The sequence below is a fragment of the Lepidothrix coronata genome, unplaced genomic scaffold, assembly GCF_001604755.1.
Source record: "Lepidothrix coronata isolate B3197 unplaced genomic scaffold, Lepidothrix_coronata-1.0 Scaffold324, whole genome shotgun sequence".
Classification (NCBI taxonomy): domain Eukaryota; kingdom Metazoa; phylum Chordata; class Aves; order Passeriformes; family Pipridae; genus Lepidothrix; species Lepidothrix coronata.
Window position 1 is genome coordinate 257,731 of NW_016690504.1, and position 14,663 is coordinate 272,393.

Genomic DNA, 14,663 nt, shown 5'->3' on the forward strand with positions numbered 1-14,663 from the left:
TCCCCTCAGCACAAACTAATCAGTGCAAATATCAAGTCCTTGGAGCAAAGGCTGGGAAGGAAGAATGGAAGGTGAGCTGAGAAGAGTGGGGCTTTGCCAGGATGATGTGCCAGACTGACTGGTTATGATTTCATTTAAGAAAAGGTTTTTCTGTATCTTCCATTATCTGTGTTTCAGAAAGTACTTGCTAAGTGGCTAAGTGGGGAATGATCACTTCAATTGAAGAAAAGGAACATTTTATAAGAACAATGTGGACCAGGTGAAGAGGGAAATCAAGGCCCTGGATTTTAGGAGAGCAGACTTTCAGTTGATTCAGTAATTAGTGGATGGGACCCTCTGGGAAAGGACACTCAGGGATAAAGGAACAGAACAGACTTTACAAGAGCCTGTAGTGACAGGAAAGGAGCAGTGACTTGTAATGGACAGAGGGCAGGGTTAGATGGGATGTTGGGAAGGAATCCTTCCCTGGGAGGGTGGGGAGCCCCTGGCACAGGTTGCCCAGAGAAGCTGTGGCTGCCCCTGGATCCCTGCAAGTGTCCAAGGCCAGGTTGGACAGGACTTGGAGCAACCTGGGCTGGTGGAAGGTGTCCCTGGCCATGGCAGGGGTGGGACTGGATGGGCTTTAAGGTCCTTTCCAACCCAAACCATTCCATGGTAATTGCAAGGTGGGAGCAGGATTAAGGGATGCCAAGGGAATGGGCACACTGTGTAAGGTGAATTCCTGGTGTGGAAGTGTGAGAGCAGTAACTTGGAGGAGCCCTTGGAAGAGAGTAAACCTCGTGTGTTTTCCCCCTGGTTTGGTTTCACGCTGGTCAGGTTTGTGGTTGAAGGTTCTCCAAGGAGAAGCATGATCAGATATTGTGACTGAGTGTGGATTGCCCATGGTGAGAAGGGGCCTCTGGAGGGACACTGAGGAGAGGGGCAGGGTTGTTTGCAGTGCTGTGCTGAGGTGTTGCTGTGTGCTCTGTTACAATGCCAGGCTTGCCAGATGAGAAGGGCCGGTTCCAGATCCTCCACATCCACACGGTGAGGATGAGGGAGCACCAGCTGCTGGCTGAGGACGTGGACATTGCAGAGCTGGCAGTGGAGACCAAGAACTTCAGTGGTGCTGAGCTGGAAGGTTTGGTTCGAGCTGCTCAGTCCACTGCCATGAACAGACACATCAAGGTCAGTCCTGTCATCTCTCTCTGGGGCAAAAAAAAGGGAAAATAGTTATGTTTGGAATCTTGAATGTTCAGTAAAATCAGTTCTTGATCAGTAAAAATCTGCTCAGCCTTGAATGTGAGGAAAGCAAATCACATCTTGATTGAAGTGAGTGAGAAATCATTTGGTGGTTAAACATTTATATCTCCTGGGAGTGCTCTTTCTACAGGAAAAAAGACTCTTTCTGCTAATTATTCTTGTATAACCATAGCACTTGAAAAGTTAGTGTCTCCTGTAGCAAAAAACTGCAAACATCAACACTTTCTCATTTTCTTGTGTTCTGTCTAAAAAGAAAAATAATCAGCACCTCTGGACAGATTTTCATCCCTTTGCAGGCAAAACATTTTCCTTGAATAATTAATTGTGCTGGTAGTTGATGTCTTCTCAGTGCTTGAGTTTTGGGTGAGTCTGGGGACTGCTGGTGTTTTGATACATTCCCTGTTGTGCCAGGATGTCATGTGGGAGAAGGGAAGATGGCCTTGTGCAAATGGGAAAGAGCAGTCCCTTCCTTTGGGTTGGGTTGTGATTGACATCCCAGTAATATATGGATTTGTATTCCACATGGGAAGCAGCCACGCTTTGTTTTGCTTTTCAAACACTTTGACATAGTATTTTTGGATAATATTATTTATTCTGAAGATGTTTTCAGCCAAATGATGCACTAAGGTACTTTATTCTCTCCTACATGTACTGAAAATTTAAAATATACATCATAGGCCTGACCTAGTTTTCAGAAGCACCTGTGAGAAGTGAGAGACAAATGGAAAACGAAGGGGCATTTGATCAGGGTCTTCTGAATCATTTAAACTCTTCTGATTATCTCTCAAAGTGTGAAAAATTAAAACACAGAACTCATGGAAGGCCGGGGAGGTGAGAGCTCCCCTGGTTTTAAGCATTCAAACAAGTTCAGGAATATGTTAAAAGTGTTTCAAGCACCTTCACTTCCCTCTGCAAAGCCCCAAAGTGATCACCTGTACTAAAGATCCCTTGGCTGATATATTTGGCATCCTGTGTTTCTGCTTGGTGGGTGTTTTTGGGAGAAGGGACTCCTTTCAGCCATTCTCTGGTTGTAGGTGTGTGTTTGACACAGAGGGTTTGGCCAGGCTGGATTCTGTGGCTGCTCTTTAGGGGCTGCATTTGCTGCCCTACAGGACAAGCATCATGTCATTATTTTTGTTATTATTATTCTTTCCTTCCCATGCCCACGTGTACTGTGTGTTCTTGTGGGTCATCCTGGCCAGAGGGGGGCTGAGACACATCTTTGAGGGTTAAACTTATTTTAGGCCTTAGGCAAAGGTGGTGGAGGTGGCTCTGCCTTCCAGGAAACCCCTTGAAAGCCCAAATGTTCACTTCCTGAACAATCAGATCATGTAGGGCTGTTACACTCCTGGGGGAAGCAGGAGGTGTTACAAGATTCACAGAACTTCCTTTTTTCCAAGGAGTCCCATGGAAAAGGTGAGGGGCAGTAGGTACATCCTGGGGAGATTCCAATGGGACACACAAGGAAAGTTTTTCAGAATGAGAACCATCAGCCTTTGGAATGATCTCCCCTGGCAAGTGGTGGATTCTCCAGCATTGGAGACTTTTGAGATTTAGCTGGGCCATCCTGTCTTGACTGTGCTTCTGCCAAGATGATCCTTGAGGCCCTTTCCAACCTGGGATTCTGTGGATGAATCCATGTAATTCCTGAGTGCTGCCCAAAGCCCTTCACAGTTATGGCTCCAGTGATTCCCCAGCTGGAATCCCTCCCTTGGTTTTAGTGGAGCATTCCTGCTAATCTGCTTAAAGGGAAAACTAAAAGTTTGAGGGCATTCAACTCTGCCCTGACACACAACATTATTACAGGTCCCAGACAAAGCAGAATCAAGGCCAAGGATTTCCACGGGGGGGGAATGATTATCAATGTCAAATCCTGAAGGATTCTCCAAAGTCTGTTACTGCTCAGCTGCTTGATCATTCCCTACTCATTTAACAGGAGAATGGAGTATCCAGTTTTCTGCACCTGAAGCCTTCCCAGGACAATAAGAACACAGTGAAGCAGTGCATGGCCCCTCCTGCTGTGAACCCCCAGTGCCCAACAGTTCCTTGCTGACATTGTGGGGCTGGATGTGGCTCTGGGAGCTGAGCTTGGCTCCAGCAGGGCTGGGTCTGTGCAGGGAAGATGAGGAGGGGTCTGTGTGGTCCTGCTGCTCCTCAGTGCCTTTGCTTGCCTTTTTAGGCCAGCAATAAAGTGGAAGTGGACATGGAGAAGGCTGAGAGCCTCCGTGTGACCAGGGGAGACTTCTTTGCATCCCTGGAGAACGACATCAAACCGGTGAGTGGGAATGTGTGAGTCCTGGGACAGCCCCCAGTGCAGCTCATGGTGGGGAGAGCAGATTCCTGCTGGGATCAGACAGGCAGTGGTGCCCCAGGGCTGACAGTGCCCTGCTTGGAGGGGTGACAGAAGGGTGACAGAGCCTCTGAGGCTCTGTTTGTGCCTGTTGCTTCTGGAGAGTCATAAAAAATAAAAGAACACATAAAGAACAACTCAGGATTTCTTCTCCTTGCCATATGTACTCTCTCCCCTTTAGGCCTCTCTCAGTTCCTGGGTGACAGCTTTAATATGGGCTGCAGGAAGAGGTTTAAGCCTCATTTTTGAGAATTGTCTTCACACAGTGTGAAGTCAGAACCCACTGGCAACTTGCACTGACTAGAGTTGGTTGTGAGGGCGTATGAAAAGACGTTTCTAAACGTGCCTGGTCTGCACCTGTGTTCAGCTGGAATGCTGTGAGTCACCAGTGGGTCTGACCGTCTCACTTCAGCATCTTCCAGGGCCTTGGCCTTGGTCATTTTGGTGATGCTTAATTGTTTCATGGGTTTTCTGATGTGATGCAGCACTTTTTGGTAAAAGAAATGTTCCTTCTTTTATCCAGGCATTTGGAACCAACCAGGAGGACTATGCCAGCTACATCATGAACGGGATCATCAAGTGGGGGGACCCTGTGACGAGGGTGTTGGACGATGGGGAGCTGCTGGTTCAGCAGACGAAGAACAGCGACCGCACTCCCCTGGTCAGCGTGCTCCTGGAAGGTACAGCCGGGGGCAGAGCCATGGGAAAACCCCAAGGGACTCCTCTAAACTGCTGCTCTCACCTGCCCACCTGGGTGCTTGTTCTGTCCTGTACTGGGATGTGTAGGAAGCACATGGGGGGAGAAAGGGAATGGGGCTCTTTCAGTTTGCTTGGCTGAAGTTGCTTCAGACGTTGAAACTGGCTCCTCAGCTGGAGGAAATTTAGGTCAGAAATTGGACTTGATCTCAGAGGTCTTTTCCAACCTAGTTGGTTCTGTGATTCTGTGTGAAATCCTGTGTTTGGAACAAGGGAGAAGAAGTGTACCCAGTTAATAATCAAAATGCACCAGTTAATAACCAAAATGTACCAATTAATGACCAAAATGTACCAGTTCATAACCTGCCTGTTTTACAGTGGAGGTGTCTCTGGCTGAGTCAGTTGTCTAAATTCTCTTTGAAGTCACTGGAGAGCTCATCAGTGTAATTAGCTGAGTTCCAACAGCCAGATTTAGGTGTCTCTGTCAGCCAGAGGTGGATTTCCCTTTATCCAGATTGTTAGTGACTATGGAGAGTTTCCAGGTGCTGGAAACTGGTTCCAGTATCTGCGTTACAGGTGTTGGAGTAGAATTTGGTATTTAGCTCTTCCCTCTTCATTTTCCTGAAAGGTGGATGACCACTGTTGCTTAGTGGAACTAACCCTGAGTAGACCCCCTGGATAATTCTGTGTTTGTGACCAGCACGTGTCCTGTGTGCAATTCCTTCTGGCCCCTCAAATTAGTCTGTGTTGGCTGCATGGATTCAGATGTCTTTGGTCTCTGAATTATCCTGGTGTGAGTTCAGGCCAAAATCAAATTGTCTTTGTCACTATTTCCCTGGTGTTCCTGCTACTGACTTGTTTGCCACAATACCAGCAGCAATCATGTTTAGAAAAGGGACATAAACACAGTTCAAGAAGTTTCTCCAAAACACAAACTCACTGATTTTGGTGCAGTGGCCAGTCCTACAAAAAATGTAATGTCCTCTTATGGTTTTATGGCAAATCAGTCTGCATGTGCTTAAATAGTTCTATTAATTGCCATTGTCTGGAGGATTGGATTGGATTTGGATTTGGATTGGATTGGATTTGGATTGGATTGGATTTGGATTGGATTGGATTGGATTGGATTGGATTGGATTGGATTGGATTGGCCCAGGAGTCTGTGTGTTCCTTCTGCAAGTAGAAGGAGAGATCGTTTCAAACTGCAGATACCTCTGGATGGGATTAAAAAGTGTCATCCACACTGAGCATTGCCAGAGCTGCTTTCTCCCTTGTTTATTCATTGCTTGTCCTTTGTCTCAGGTCCCCCTCACAGTGGGAAAACTGCTCTAGCAGCAAAAATAGCTGAAGAATCCAACTTCCCCTTTATCAAGATCTGTTCTCCAGATAAGATGATTGGGTTTTCTGAAACAGCCAAGTGCCAGGCCATGAAGAAGGTAAGTACAGGTCCTGCTCTCTGCCTGATCACAGCCCAGTTCTGGGTTCTCTCAGGGAGGGAAAGGTGTGATGGTGTTTTCTGCTTTCTCTGGATCCAAAATTCCTGTGCATATATTTATTTATAAAATTGAGTGAATCATAAAATTGTAGAATGGTTTGGGTTGAAGGGGACCTTAAAGCTCATCCGGTGCCACCTCCTGCCATGGACAGGGACACCTTCCACTAGCCCAGGTTGCTCCAAGCCCCGTCCAACCTGGCCTTGGACACCTCCAGGGATCCAGGGGAAGCCACAGCTTCTCTGGGCACCCTGTGCCAGGGCCTCCCCACCCTCACAGGGAAGAATTTCTTCCCAATATCCCATCTAAATCTACTCTCCTACAGCTTAAAGCCATTCCCCCTTGTCCTGTCACTCCAGTGCCTTGCAATAATGTTTTTGTGGCACTGGGTGTCTCAGGGAACGTTTCAGGCTCTGTCCCAGCTGGGTCTGGTGTGATCCTGGCTGACAATGGAGCAGAACAGACCTGGGATGAGCAGCTCTGGAGCTCTGTCTGTGAGGGCAGGAACAGCTTAGGGTGCACTTGGAGAGAATAGATCCTGCCTGAATGAGACTGAGAACAGATTTGAGGTGGTAGCCCATAGTTAAACAAGAATTCTAACAACCTGGGGAGCAGGGAATGTGAACAAGTTGAACATTTTCATTTACTGAACCAGGCCAGCACTCACTCTTCAGGCTGAGTGACACTGAATGAAGCCTTGAGTGGAATGTAACTCAGATCAGTTTGATGCAGAGCTGTAGAGATTCTAAGGGAGGGAAGGTGCTTAAGAGAAGCAACGTGCTCATAACTGGGGGCCCGGTTTGTGACTTAGATTCCAAAAGGAGCCTTCTGGATTTCACTGGAGTCAGGGTTTGCTGGAGGCTGGGCTGCAGCACCACTGCTGTCCTTAGTGCTGCCTCCTGCTGCCATCCCAAGCTGGGCAGGACACTGCTGCTCCAGAAAGGGCATGTGGAGCCTCAGTCCATACCCACGTCGGTCCCTTCTCCCTGCAGAGTAACCAACATGCAGCCTGAGGAGAAAAGCTCCACAATTGTGGTACAGTTGTGGGGGACCTGTGTATGTATTATATTATCAGTGTTGCCCCAGCTCCAAAAAGCAGTAATGGTGCTGGTTTGTCCCTTGCTTACAATGAACCTCAGAGCAGCTGCTTTCTGCAGAGGTGGGGTAAAGGAGCAGAACAGCTCTGCCTCTGGGGAGCTGGCAGTGCTTTATTGAATGCAGGCAGAGCCTGCTCTCTGGGTTCTTCTTTTCATTCTCAGTTTATTCCTCTCAGTGCTGCCATATTTACTGAAGCCACCCCAGCAGGTCTGGCCATGGCTGTTGTAGTTCTGTTGCTGAGTTTAACATTGAGGCATTTTGCTGGTTGCAGATCTTTGATGATGCCTACAAGTCCCAGCTCAGCTGTGTGGTCGTGGATGACATCGAGCGCCTTCTGGGTGAGTCAGGGAGGGGGAGCTGTGCTGGCTGCTGCTGGAATGCTGGCAGATTTGCCATATTGAAACACTGCAAACTGGAGGTGGTCTGGAACCATTTCCTTTGGGAGCACTGGGCTGGTTTTGATATGGTGAAGTGGCTTAGATGTGCATCTGCTTCGTGGGCATTAAAGTGCGTTTTTCCTTTCAGATTATGTCCCCATTGGACCTCGGTTCTCCAATCTGGTCTTGCAAGCCCTGCTTGTGCTGCTGAAGAAGGCCCCCCCTCAGGTAAGGCAGAGTGAGATGCCCTGTTCCTGTAGGAACTGGGACAGGGGGAGCTCTGTGTGTGCTGAGAGCTGCTGTGCTGCCAGTGGTACGAGTGCCTTTGTCTCTGAGTCAGTCATGTTAATCCCAGCCTGCTGCTCTTCATTCACTTGGACATTTCTGGGATAACCACAAAGGATTCAACTTGAAATATCTAATTACTGAGGGCTGAATCTTCTGCAATCAGTCCTAAAAATACTGACTAAGGAAACCCATGAAAGCTTCACCATGTAAAGCTGAAACATTCCAGCTGCCTGTTCTCTGAGGAGCTGTTTGGGCCAGACCAACCCCTGGCTCAGCCACGTGCTCCCTCCCTGTTTATAAATCGATTTCTCTGTGATCTGTGATTGTGGTTGTCAGGGGTTTTATTTGTTCTTAACTTGAAATTATCAGGTGTTAATTACAGTGTTTGAGGAAGTGCCTCTCATGCTGGTCCTGTTTGCACTTTGTGCCTCGATGAGATTTAAGAACATCCCAAGTGCTGAGGGTTCTGCAGCTCACCCTGGACGAGACAGGCAGGCAGGGCCTCCTTTCTTGTTTGCCATTTCCCTGTTGTTCAATGGATCTCTGCTCTGTGTGTGAGAGAATCTGCATGAATAAATAACACTGTAACAGGAACACCTTGAAAGTTGGTGTCAGGAAAAAGCAGCAAAACTCAGCCTGGATGAAGTCAAATTTTTGTCATGTTTAATATCTTGGCACAGCAACCTGTGTGTGAGCGTTGTTTTCATTAGAGAGATTGGTGAAAAGACCTTTCAAATACAGGACTTTGAACGAAACTGTAGTGCCACAGGCCCTGAGTTCCCTGTGTGACTGTCAGCCTGGGAGAACAAAGATCTTCCCAGTGAGCTTTCTAGGCCACGTGAAGTCTGTGACATAACAGAATCCAAGTTTTATCACATGGTTGGAACAGAGCAGCTGCCTGTGTGCAACAGCACAGCCATTTCTGATCCCAGAATCTCATGGAATCATTGACCTATTGCTGGGTATTCCACAGTGCCAGGGCGTGATTGTTCCCATAAATCAGTAGGGAAAATAGGACTTGATTTGGTTCAGTTTTTGAAGGAATTTAAAATGTTAAATTGTCCATTTGACCATGGTGAGTGTGTGTTGCTGCTGAGCTGCTCTTTGGTTGGCACCTGGGGCTCCCAGGAGCAGGACACGGGGCTGGAGCTCACAGATACTTGCCAAGTTTGTGCATGTTGCAGAGATTTGTTCTCAGCAGGGTTTGAAGTGCCCTGGGGGCTGGGAGACTCTGCCTTGACAGCCAATATTATGGTGACTTAAGCCATAAATTGTTGGAGGGTAGAGAGCGAGTTTGCTGAGGAAATGTCACTGTTTGATTGATCATGTGGGGGGTTTGGGTTTTTTTTTTCTAAGTGTCCAGAGTTGGCTCTGTGGGAATCAGGGCCGGGGTGAGCTGGGCCCTTTGGGCTGCCCCAGCTCTGCAGTGCTGCTGGCAGGGTGTGTTTGGTGTAAGTTCCCTGGGATAGCCATGGCATGTGGGCGTCTTTTGCACTGAAGAAAACAAAACTGTGTATAAGAGGTAGAGTTGTGCAGGAAAAAGCCTTTTCTGCTGTGACTGTTTACTGTGGAAGAGGTTGAATTTGGACATGGAGAGTCTTGGGGGATTTGAGCTCAAGTGAGGAACTCATGAGGGGGATAATCCTGGGGGTTAATCAACACCCCAAGTCCCCTCTGAGATGGTGAGTTCCCTTGGGGAGCAGTTTATTTGGAATGAATGGCTGTTTCAGGGGTTTGCTGTAATTTGAGAGGCAGGTAAAAACTTTAAATGCACGGGCAGCATCAGTGCTGGTCCATGAGGTCAAACCACCACACATTTCTGTGGGACTGGGATCATGGTTCCTTGTGAAAATGGAGTGTCCTGGCACATGCCAGGCATGTCCCTGTGCTGAGAGAAATCCATGGCAGGTGCTGGGGAGACAATAGCTGTTCCCCACTGCTGTCAGTGGGGTCTTCAGGGTTTCTGGATTTCAAAGGTTCCTGGAATGGTTTGGGTTGGAAGGGACCTTAAAGCCCACCCATTCCAACCCCCTGCCATGGGCAGGGACACCTTCCACCAGCCCAGGTTGCTCCAAGCCCTGTCCAACCTGGCCTTGGACACTTGCAGGGATCCAGGGGCAGCCACAGCTTCTCTGGGCACCCTGTGCCAGGGCCTCCCCACCCTCACCTTCCCAGTATCCCATCTATCCCTGCCCTCTGGCAGTTTGAAGCCATTGCCCCTTGTCCTGTCCCTCTGGACCTTGTCCAACGTCCCTCTCCAGCTCTCCTGTGGGTTGGAAGAGCCTGGAGCCAGGATGGAAGCAGTGGGAGCCCCACAGGGAATGGGTGGGAGCGGGGGCAGCTGCAGCTGCTCCATCCCTGTGGCCCAGATCAGGAATTCACTGGGGTGTCACAGCACTTGCAGGGATAGACTTGATGTGCAAACAGCTCCCTGCAATCACTGTGTGGAAGACAAGCATTTCTGGGATGAAATGTTGTTAATTATGCATCGAGGTGTGTGTGTCTGTTGAATTGGTGTATGAGAGCTGCCTCCCAGGCTCCCCTCTTCCTGGTGAGGCTGGATTATTGGAACGTGGTGTGGGAAGGGCAAACACTTGAAGGTTCTGGTTTTCTTTTGAGACTAAACACTTTAGACTTTAAATAAACTAGAAACCTCTCTGAGCTTGCTTTAAATTCCCAGTCACAGCTCCTGCTTGTGGTTCCACTCAGCAGTGTTAAATAGTGGTATCTGTTACTGCTGGTTCAAGGGGACTGAAAACCATTGCATTTTGTTTAGCATCTTTTTTTAAACCAATTAAAAATCTTTTCTAAACTGGCTTGAAGAGAAGAAAATAAACCATGTTCTCTTGGGCCTTTAATTCAATGAATTTTCCCTGTGTTGTGCAGGGGAAGGGACTGGGGGGATGGAAAGGCTGAAAAGGGCTGTCTCAGCAGGGAGCCAGGCGGGAGAAAAGCACTTCCCTGAGAACGGAGCAGAGGCAGCTCCCGGAGCCGGGGCTGCTTCATCTACATGAGAGTCACACAGGGCCTGGAGACGCTCCCCAGCCCCACAGAGCGTTCACATGTGCTTCCCTGCTGCTTCCCAACAATTGGATCCCAGGGGCAGCACCAGCAGCATCCCCGTGGAGTGGGACACACAGTCTGGGCAGGGCCAGGGAATGTCTGCCTGAGTGAGGTGCTCTCAGAGAGAGACCCACTCACTTCTGGGGATGCCCTTCCACTGCTCCTGAGCCCCCAGCTCCTTCCCTTAAAGGGAGACCCACTCCTGGGGCTGCCCTTTCACTGCTCCCAGCCTCTTTCCTTGCTGGGACGCTGGAGGCTTTTGTTGATTTATGAAAGTAAAGGGGGGAATAATCTCCCAGTTTGATCTAATCCAAGATGCATCCCTGATTCCACATCCCTTGGTGTGAATTGGAAGCCACTCCAGTCAGCAGTGATGTTCCCTTTATACTCATAAACCTGGGGAATGGTGTTTTCTCCCCTTCCATATGAGGAGTTGCTGAGGCCCCAAACCCAGGGATGAAGGTGCACAGGGAGCAGCTGGGGGGTGACAGAGCCATCATGTCACCAGTGCTTGGTCCCAGCACAGCTCGGCTCCCTCACTGCCCTTCCCTGGATTTGCTGAAATTCCATAACTGGAGACTCCACTGCCATGTTGAGGCTCCAGTTGCTTGGAGCAGAGTCTGTGTGAGCCTTGTGTTCTGGTTCCCCTCGGGCTGTCGGGCAGTGATGAACAGAGTTTTGTGTCATGAAGTTGAAATATAGAACTTGTATAGAATCACAGAGTCATAAAATGTCCTGAGTTGGGAGGGACCCCGAGGATCATCAAGGCCAACTCCAGGACACCCCAACGATCCCACCCTGTCCCTCAGAGCTCTGGCAGCCTTGGGGAGCCTGGTCAGTGCCCAACGACCCTCTAGTTTGGCACTGGAACTGTCCCTTTGTCTCTGAGCATCAGCCAAACTGCCGAACAGCAAAAGAGGGGGATCCATGGCCAGCCAGGCCCCTCCCAGCCCATGGGCTCCCTGAGATGGAAAAGGAACTGATCCCATCTGATGGTCCCAGCAGCTCCTTCCGTCAGCCAGGCATGATCGGTGTCTGAACCCTGTGTGGGGAAATGCAAATTGCACTGGAAAGGCCTCTGCAGGAGCAGGGAGCAGCAGTGGATTTGTACTGGCAGTTGATGTTTTCCACTCACTGCTCATTATTTATAAACCCTGATATTGCTCAGGCTGACTTAGGGTTGCTGTGTGAAGAGTGGATTGGGACCTGGGGGCTGCCAGGGTGGGACTGGCCTGTACATCCCGCTGCAGTGGGAACTCAGGGACTCACAGCAGCCTCTGCTCCAAAGCCTGAGCTGGAAGTCCATTGGAACTGTCTGTGCAGGGACAGAGAATTCCCTGTACCCACAGGTTCCTAAAGACAGGCTGTTTGCCCGAGAAGTCATTTGTAATTCAGCTTTTGGGAGTGGGAGTTTGCTCAGGGTTTTAAATTTAATGAGGATCCAGCTATTTATAATGCTGGATTCAGAAGGAGCAGTGAGGTGGCAAAGCTGTGAGTGTGGTGGGGCTTCTGTGCACCCTGATTTTGGGACCCTGTTGGTGCCATTACTCTGAGATCTGATCCTGCCCTTGCGTGGTTGGTATTGGCTCCTTCAATTGCCGACAGATTTAATCCTGTTAATTTTATTTGAAGTGGGTTTTTTAACAGCCAGTTTACCAGCTGTAGCTTGCTGAAGCTTCCCCGGGCTGGTTGCTCTCTTGTTGTTCCTTTCCTGACACTTGTTCCCCGGGCAGGGCCGGAAGCTGCTGATCATCGGCACCACGAGCCGCAAGGACGTCCTGCAGGAGATGGAGATGCTGAATGCCTTCAGCACCACCATCCATGTGCCCAACATTGCCACGGGGGAGCAGCTCATGGAGGCCTTGGAGGTGAGGAACAGTTCAGGGGTAACAAACAAGCTCAACATTTGCTGGAAATGAGGGATTCTGGCTCTTGGCTTGGTAATGTTGTGCTACTCGACACTGTGTCTTAACAGCAGTTCTAAGGCTTCTCCAAATGACTTTTTCATGCATTAAATTAAGGCACAGTTAGAGAACCGTAGGTCTGGTGGAAAGGTTTGTGGTGTGGATTGAAAGATTCCGAGGGCAGGGAAGTGGGTAATGAATATAATTGGGACAGTTAAGCTCTGTGTGCCTGGAGGGTGCCGAGCTCCCAGGAGCTGGAACAGCATCCACTGAGGGTGTTTGGTGCTGAGGAGATTATCTGTTCCTTAGAAATTCCTGCCCTTAATGGCTCCTTATTCTGTGCCAAAGTGGGAATTTGGTGAGTGCTGAAGGTTGTTCAAATGAACTGAACAGGCAAATCTTTCCTGCCAACTGGCAAACTTGTCCCACTGAAGATGTCATCGAAGCCTGAGAGACACAGATGCTCCTGCAGCAGGTTTGGAAACTCCCTGTGGCTTGAACCACTGTGTCCTTGTAGTCTCTGATCTGGAGAAAACCTGGAATGCAGTGTAAAAGCACAGCACCAACTGTTGGGTATGGGATGTTATGGAAAGAACCCTTATGGAATAAAAGAATCTCAGTGTTTTGCCTTGTCTAGGTATATTGCAGCAAATTTTCCTTCTGAGCCTCCCATTCCCTTTCTCCTGAGGTAGGTACCATTTTTCCTATTGTTAGTCTTCTGTTGCTGACTTTTTCCTGAATTCTTCCCCCCCAGCTCCTGGGTAACTTCAAAGACAAGGAGCGCAGCACCATTGCACAGAATGTCAAAGGGAAGCCTGTCTGGATCGGGATCAAGAAGCTGCTGATGCTGATAGAAATGTCATTACAGGTAGGAATGTTTTGGGGCAGGAAGGACTGGGGTCTTAGAGGGGTCCTGGAGGTTCCCCCTTCTCTGCAGACTCCTCTGCAGTTGTGGTGGGAGCCTTTGCCCTGGTTTAATTGGGAAAAGAGCTGCAGTGAGGAGACATTTTCAGAACAAAGGAATCACCAGGTCTTGGTCCTCAGAGATCTTTAAATCCCCCCTGTGCCCATGGGCTGTTCAGAGCTGCACTTCAGAGCAGAGCATCTGCTGCAGGAGGGGTTGGATTAACTCACCTTTTATGGAATTTCTGCTCTCCACCCAGCAGATAGCAATCACCTGGGGTTTTTTGAGAAGAAGGTGCCTGTGCAGGTGTATGTGCTCTTTCCCTGAAGAAGATAAATCTGTCAGACTGTTCAGCTGCTCTCCTCTTTATTTTCCACTTTCAGCACTTTAAAAAAAATAATTGCAGAGGGTAGAAATATGCAGCTCTGAGCCCTCCCCTGCACATCCCCCGCCTGGAGCCACCAGCCCTCGGTGCTGGAGCTGCCACAGGGGGAGGTGCAGCCCTAATCCTCCCCTGACAGCCCAGGGCCCCCCCTGCTCCCATCAAATGGGTTTAGTGCAGCTGAGTGAACTGTCCTCAGATCTTCCTCGCAGAGGCAGAGCAGAAGGGAAGAGGCATGTGGTTCCCAGCAGATAAGTCATGTCCCCCTCTGTTCACTGCTCCCAGTTCTGTTAAAACTTGCTCAGCGCTGAGGATCTGCTCTGACTGGATGTCACCTCAGGGAATAAAGTCATTTATCTAGATTACTTTTTCCTCTTCTTCCTTGGCTTTTAATTCCATACCTACAGGCAAGTCAGTAAGTCATTGCTCACATGTATTAAGTGTATTTGAGGGGTGCTGGCCTTGGGGGGCTGCCGGGCTCTGCCCCATCCCCTGAGCCCTGACAATGGAGCCCTTCTTCTGCCACAGGACGTGTTCTGGTGCTGGTTTGACCTTCAGTGCTGGTTGTTTTCAAAGCTGAAGGAGAAGGTTCTGTAAATCATGGGCAGTTCTGAACTGGGAGGTGGGTGGGAATGCTGACCCCAGCCCTGTTCCCAGCCCGGCCCCGTGGCTGCACTCTCTGCCTGCTCTGCTCTGCTCTGCTCTGCTCGAGTCCTGAGGGCACTTTGGGTGCCACAGTATCAGAAGGATATAAAGGTATTAGAGAGTGTCCAAAAGAGGGACACAGGATGGTGAAAGGTCTGGAGGGGCCGTGCAAGGAGTGTCTGAGGTCACTTGGCTTGATGAGGTGGAGAAGAGCAGACTGA

The 14,663-nt window shown here is 49.3% G+C and overlaps 1 protein-coding gene across 2 annotated transcripts in view; it reads left to right on the plus strand.

Annotated features, from left to right (window-relative positions):
* NSF (N-ethylmaleimide sensitive factor, vesicle fusing ATPase) overlaps positions 1–14,663 on the plus strand; it is a 67,126-nt gene that overhangs the window by 46,588 nt on the left and 5,875 nt on the right. For both annotated transcript variants that reach the window (XM_017838119.1, XM_017838118.1), the window contains exons 12-19: positions 980–1,167; positions 3,422–3,517; positions 4,116–4,272; positions 5,591–5,724; positions 7,151–7,217; positions 7,405–7,484; positions 12,341–12,475; positions 13,266–13,379. In XM_017838119.1, the coding sequence (XP_017693608.1) occupies positions 980–1,167; positions 3,422–3,517; positions 4,116–4,272; positions 5,591–5,724; positions 7,151–7,217; positions 7,405–7,484; positions 12,341–12,475; positions 13,266–13,379 (971 nt within the window). The remainder of the gene's footprint in view (positions 1–979; positions 1,168–3,421; positions 3,518–4,115; positions 4,273–5,590; positions 5,725–7,150; positions 7,218–7,404; positions 7,485–12,340; positions 12,476–13,265; positions 13,380–14,663) is intronic.